Below are 6,489 nucleotides of genomic sequence, written 5' to 3' on the forward strand. Positions count from 1 at the left end.
GTGACTGTTCCTAGTCAAGGCGTGACTCGCCGCCGCGAAACGTAGGTTTGATTGACCACATACGACAGAGCCTTTCAATTGGGCGCTCGGTACGACGGTGGAGGTAGCTAGTCCTATGGATTCCCGCGGAAACTTTGACGACACTAGCGTATTGGAGAACGCCGCGGAGACAGGCTTAGATAGCAACCGTCTAACCACTGTGCAGCGACGCGTTTCACATTTTTTGCCCAGATCAATGCCGTCCACGCCACCAGAGATTGATTCAGGACTGTACCAGGAACGGGGGCTGCTAGCCAGGCCAGCAACAATTTCAATGTTACTAATCGCACCTCAGTTCTCATAGTGAGTGGGGTGCTGCTTCCGGGTGGGACCCGATCTACTCGTAAGTCGACTCAACTGAGATGTGGTGTTGCGCAGGCAGGACTCATTGACAAGCAACAGCACACAATCCATACCATCTGCGAACGGAAACTTTTACAGTAGCAAAGATGGTCAACAATACTCCTGCCAGCTATGCGAGCTTGCCAAGCACAGCACGGGGCGTAGTATCGGCTGTGCGACATTAACTGGTCAGCTTGGGTGGAGCTGTGAGCGAATCAGAGGCGGAGCCACCAGACGTGGATGGTTCGACCACATTCCTGCTGAGAGTAGTGGCCAAGCTCGGGCTCGCTCGAGGGACTGGATATTCTTTGACGCCGCTTATTCCGTCTATTGACTTCAGGCGGTGACGGTGAACAGCATCAGATCTAATGGGACCAACTGGAGTGGCGAAACACTGCACTCACTCTAGTCGTATGGCAAACCCGTCAAAATCAGAGGTCCGTTGCAGCTGCCCAGGTACCTAGAAATGAACGGCTACCAAATGACAAGCTTCGAACGCAGGGCCTGAGTTCAAATGATCAGATTCTTCAGGCCCGGCCGAATAAAAAGGCGGAGGTTAGCAGGATCATATCAGCAATAAATCGTACATCCTGACTCGCGTTACGAGGGAGGTACGGTCGGAAGTAGCTTCGGGGGAGATAGATCCGCGGGAAACCGACTAGTTAGAACGTGCTACGTCAATGCACAAGGTTCGTAAGGAAGAAGTTGGGATACGAGCCGCATCATTCCAGCAAGACAAACACAGGTTATAGTCTGGGCCGGGGACTTCATCAGGATTCTGGTCTCGGCTACCTGACCAACGATATAGAAGTCAGCTTACACTGACCCACAGCTAATCTTGTCTAAGATGCTGCAAAATCCACATCCCGGTGCCCGGCGCCAGAGCATGACGGTCTATAGGTTAAACCCCATCACGTTAAAGCCGCTAACAGAAGGAGGCGACGAACGAAGGAACTAGTCAATTGGAGTCGGACAGAATTACTCGGGTCCAAGGAGAAACAGGGAATGATTCCGCGATCGGTGAGGAGGAATATTGCCGCGAGTAGCTGAGAGCGGCGACTGATCGGGTCAGCGGACGGTGTGTATGTCATAAATACCCGTGTTCCTGCCCGTTTATAGTCAACTTACTCGCCTGAGTTATCAAAGACTATCAGCCCTGCAAACGGCATCTTCGGATTACAACAGTGCAAATCACAATGCATTCAATGTTTCTCGTTATATCTCTGGCTCTTGCGATCCCAGCCAGAGCGAACTTCCACGTCGGGAAAGCTGATAAACAGACTATCCCGTTTGGCAATAGCCCTGTTCTCAAGTTTACCGATTACATTGCTTGCCCTTCCAACTATATGAACTGCAAATGCTACGGCGGCTATAAACCAAATTCGGATCGTGGCGTTGGGACAGTTTCAGGAGGGATTTCTGGGGACTTTTCCCTTAAGGCTGGACTTTGCGGAATGGGCCAGCTAGATTTTTATCACAGGGCAGACCAGAAAAAGTGGGAGTTCTACGTTCATGGTGGGGATGGAAGCATCCAAGGAACTTGCTATCCGACCACCGACACCATTAAGGGATGTGCCCTCAACACCGGTACTACCCTTCAGACGAACTATGACGACAAGCTTATTTGCTACAGCTATATCTGTGGTAATTGATGGCGAGATGGAAAAACGGAACGGACGAGGACGGACACATTTACGGACAAGCTCGGAGTGATTTGGCCAGTATTTACATACTCGTAAAGACTCAGTATTCAACATACAAGTCATAACGTTATATTTCTAGGTTCTGGAGTACAATGCTGTGATGTCCGTTCCGTTTGTAGGAAATTCAGCTCATACACGCGCAGCCCAACTAGATAAAACCAGCCTGTTTGCTTTGGCTCGTTGGCTTTTAGCGACCAGCGGTCTCGAGCAGAAGGTTCATGGCGCAGTCATTCTCGTTTGCAGGCACGAGCGGAACCGTGTAGCCGGCAGCAGCGATAACCGCAGCGATAACCACGGGTAAATTCGTCAGCCAGCCCCGCTGCCCCGCCGGATCGCATGATTGCTGTGAGCCGTCATCGACGCTGCTTGATCTACATCGAGGACATTAGCGGTATCCTCATAGCCCAGATGACGTTCCACGTACTGTGATGTGGCTTAGTGCAAGAGGATTTCGGCCCAGACCGTATCCGCGGACAGTCCCCCGGATCAAACACATCCGGCGCTTCGCCGGAGTTAAGGTTCTTCAGATCCAGCCTTCAATCCAGCCTCCCGGCCGAAGGCCTTGAACAGAGGCTGGCGACTGTGGTGCAATAAAATCCGATTGTTGGCCCGGAGATAATTCAGTCGTCCACCGTCGGCGTATCAAGTGCATCATTGTACTGCAGTTGGACAAACATGGGTGGGTCAGACGCCTTACCAGCACAAGGAATGGTGGAGGTACCATGTTGAACAGTTGGAGCATATAAGGAGCCGTCACCGACCGATGAACACTCGGTGCTGTGTCATAATAACAAGCCCATTACATTGCCTCCTTCGCTCACAATGTCGGACTATATTTTGATAACAGGTGCCAATGGTTTTGTGGCGATGCACGTCATAAAAATTGCTCTTGAACTGGGATATAGTGTCATTGGAACAATTAGGTCGGCGCAAGCTGCTGACAGTGTCCGGAAAGCTTTTTCGGAGACCTCGGCTCGTCTGCTGCTGGTTCAGGTGTCCAACATCTCTGAGTCAAAAAGTTTCAGGCCAGCGTTTACTGCGGGTCCAGTTCGAGCCGTCACCAACCTTGCCTCCCCGCTTGTTAACAACCCCGAGGACGTCAGATCAGAAGTTTTGGACCCAGCAATTCGAAGCGGCATTTCTATACTTACGGCAGCTCTCCGGTACGGTGGAATGTCCCTGCAGAGGATAATACACGTCAGCTCGTTCACGGCCTGCCTTGACCTTTCCCGCAACAACGCTGGCAGTTATCGGTACACCTCTACGGATTGGAACCCGCTAACATACGATGAAGCTGCGGAGGGTGGCAACATGACCGCATATATGGGCTCCAAAGTGTTGGCTGAGAAAGCTATGTGGACGTGGATGAAAGAGCAAAAACCGCGCTACGACATGGTTTCTATCGTGCCAAGCGCCATATTCGGCCCTCATGCTGGCTCCCTTCAGCTGGAGAACATCAATTTATCCACTCAAATGCTCTGGGAGCTTGTTGAACCTTCAGCAAATCCTCCCGTGTACAATTCCCACCACCTGGGAAGCTGGGTAGACGTAAGGGACGTCGCCAAGTGCTTAATTCGGGCCATAGACGTACCAGAGGTGGCTGGAAAACGATTGTTGCTCGCTCGACGATGTCACTGGCAATTGGTACGCGACGAAGCGAGAAGGGTGCTGCCAGAACTGCGAGACAGGATTGGGCCCGGCAAGCCGGGAAGCTGGGAAGCTGATGCGGACGTTACGTACGATGTCGACGGGACCGAGGCCGCAGAGCTGTTGGGTATTCGGTACAGGCCATTGCACGAATGCCTTCGGGATACGTATGTACAGCTTATGCAGGCCCACAATCATTTAAAAAAGTTATCGTAGTTTCCCTGTTGACGACGAAATCATGGTGGTCCTCTAGAAATGCGGATCCCTTTGGGACTTCCTTGTATGTTGGGTGACGAATTGTCACAATCCGCACATGCTGAATCTAAATAGGTTTGTGACACAGGAGCATTCAGCAATGATTAGACACAAAACTTCTCTACCCCAGGCGTTGCATTGCAAGACTCAGGCTCGAAGGTGCTTAGCTGCATGTTGCCAGTGGCAATAGGGGCGCATCGTCCACCTCGGCAGCGGGGAAACGACGATACGTTCATCTCGTATGATTCCGGCCCAGAGAGTGTCTTAGCTGCGCAATGCCTGCCCCATGCGTAGTTACATCCAGATACAAGTAGGCTCACGCCCCATTTATGACTTTGTCAGCGTCTGAAATAACTTGGCGCAACACTTCGTAAACGTGCGTGCCATTTTTGATTGCTTCGGGCGTTTTTTGGTCCCATCACGAACATATTACAGGTGGACCCAGTCGGTGGATGATGCCAGCACCCGCTGCTAGGAATGTAGACGCTATATTATGCCGCAAGAGGTCGCCTCAGCAATTCTACCATTCTAGTCGCCCCAAGTTGTTAGACTGGACATCGACGGAAGTCCTTGATGTTGGCGCAGATCGCAACAAGCATGGCTCATACAGCGTGCTCGTCAGCGGCGACAGTCAGGCCATCTGCGAACAGGTTATTCTTTTGACAACGAGGTTATCGGTGCACGCACATGCTACGTGCCACTATTTTTCCTGATATTGTGGTAGTGATAGTCGGCCAGCAACGGGATCGCATATCAACGATGGAATCTTTCCCCGCCTCGACGTCCTATGTGATTGATTTGAGATACGCATCACTTGCTGCTTATCTTACTCATGAATGAATGACAAGGAATCATGACAACTACTAACTGACATTGTAGGTTTACCGTTGCTTTACTTCTTATACCGCAGCGGGTTGCCCGTAGACTCCGTCAATCCCTCTATGCCAACCTTGAGGAAGTGCGGGTCAGTACGAATTCGCTCCCCAATTGCCCCTTCTTTGATTTCGGCCACGTCCCAATTGGCCCATACAAACCTGCCATGCAAGAATTCAGCTTCACGGCTGGCGGCCCACACAGCAAAATGACCTGGCAGATTTTCTAGCACTCGTAAGTATTGGCACATTGTAGCAGTCCTGATGGTCAAGCTTACCGTTGTCAAAGGGAATGCCCATGTCCTCATTGAAACCTGCTCTTCGAGCCATATCCGTAAGGACACCACCAGGATGAAAGCTCACGATCTGCATCTGGTCTACAGGCGTGTCTTTCGCAATTTGTTGTAAGAGAAGGGTACTCGCACTCTTGGTTAAACCATATGAGGGTCGTTCCGGAGCCATGGTAGACCACATATAGGCCACGGTCGAGGATAAATTCACCACAAACTTCACCCAACACGATGTCAGTCCCTGTTAGTATTTCACATCAATCCATTGCACGGGCTCGACACACCTTTCTGGGTTCCGTTTCTTCGCCAGGTTGCTTTTGGAACCTCTCCATCAGTTCAAGCGCGCTACGCACGTTTGACTCAAAATCGGCCCATACGTTGTCGCGGCCGTTCTTGAGGATGGGCGCAGAGATACCTCCAGCGGCAGCGTTCAAAACCAAGACATCGATGACAATTCTATCCTCTTGTAGCTCGTTCCACAGTTTCTCGGTCGCTTCGAGGCTAGCAATGTCGCAGACTCGAGCATCAACTATAGTTTTCGAACCAAGATCAAGAGCTTCTTTGGTAAGCTTAGTTGTCGCGCTGGCCACGACCTCCGCGCGTCTACCGAGGATAATGACGCGCTTGGAAGCAGCGGCAATGAATCCTTGCGCAATAGCATAGCCGATCCCGCTGTTCCCGCCAGTGATGAGGATGGTCTTTCCAGCTTGAGATAGTTCCGGACGCGTTGGAGAGATGGCCGGATAGGAGGCCTTGTGGTATACTTTCAACGATGGTAAGCTCATTATGACAGTGAAGATAGTTGAAAAGCAGCGATGTTTATGCCTTAACGGGGAGATGCAGATTTGCCAGCTGTGTCTGCTCCAAGCTCTCGAGCTCCCAGGAGACAGGAGGCAAGCTTTATAACAATACTGTCAACGCGGTCCTCCGCTGCTCCGGAACAGGTATCTGCCAAGAGCCAGACAGGTTTGGTTCCTTGCAAGTGCGAACACAGTGGTGCGGCAGTCCATGGAACGCCACCAAGGCCGTAACAGGATGTATAATCGGGAGATGCATTACAAATCCAGTTCGGCATGTAATGCATTATTAATAAAGCATTTAGCGCTTACCCACAGGACATGTCAAAAACAATCACACCACCGCCCAGTAGGGCTACATGGATTCATCACTGCATCGTCCATCAATATACGAAGTTCAGGCGCCGCCGGACTTAAAAAACCAGCCTGTTGTCTAGCTCCATCTGAGCTTACTGCCTTAGCCGCGTGTGCTTTGTTGTACTGCCGTCGAGGCCGTCCGATCAAGGAGTGACATGGTTCGGCACCCAGTGCTGGCTGAGCAGTG

The 6,489-nt window shown here is 51.3% G+C and overlaps 1 protein-coding gene across 1 annotated transcript; it reads right to left on the reverse strand.

Moving 5' to 3' along the window:
- Positions 1-4,878: 4,878 nt before the first annotated feature.
- PLICBS_010119 (uncharacterized protein) lies at positions 4,879-5,933 on the reverse strand (the record flags this gene model as incomplete). The annotated part of the gene is made up of 3 exons (XM_065601817.1): positions 4,879-5,084; positions 5,137-5,365; positions 5,433-5,933. The coding sequence occupies 3 exons, from the start codon at positions 5,931-5,933 to the stop codon at positions 4,879-4,881; spliced, it is 936 nt and encodes a 311-aa protein (XP_065457889.1).
- Positions 5,934-6,489: the final 556 nt, after the last annotated feature.

Source organism: Purpureocillium lilacinum (genome assembly GCF_023168085.1).
Source record: "Purpureocillium lilacinum CBS 284.36 DNA, scaffold_8, whole genome shotgun sequence".
NCBI classification, from domain to species: Eukaryota; Fungi; Ascomycota; class Sordariomycetes; order Hypocreales; family Ophiocordycipitaceae; genus Purpureocillium; species Purpureocillium lilacinum.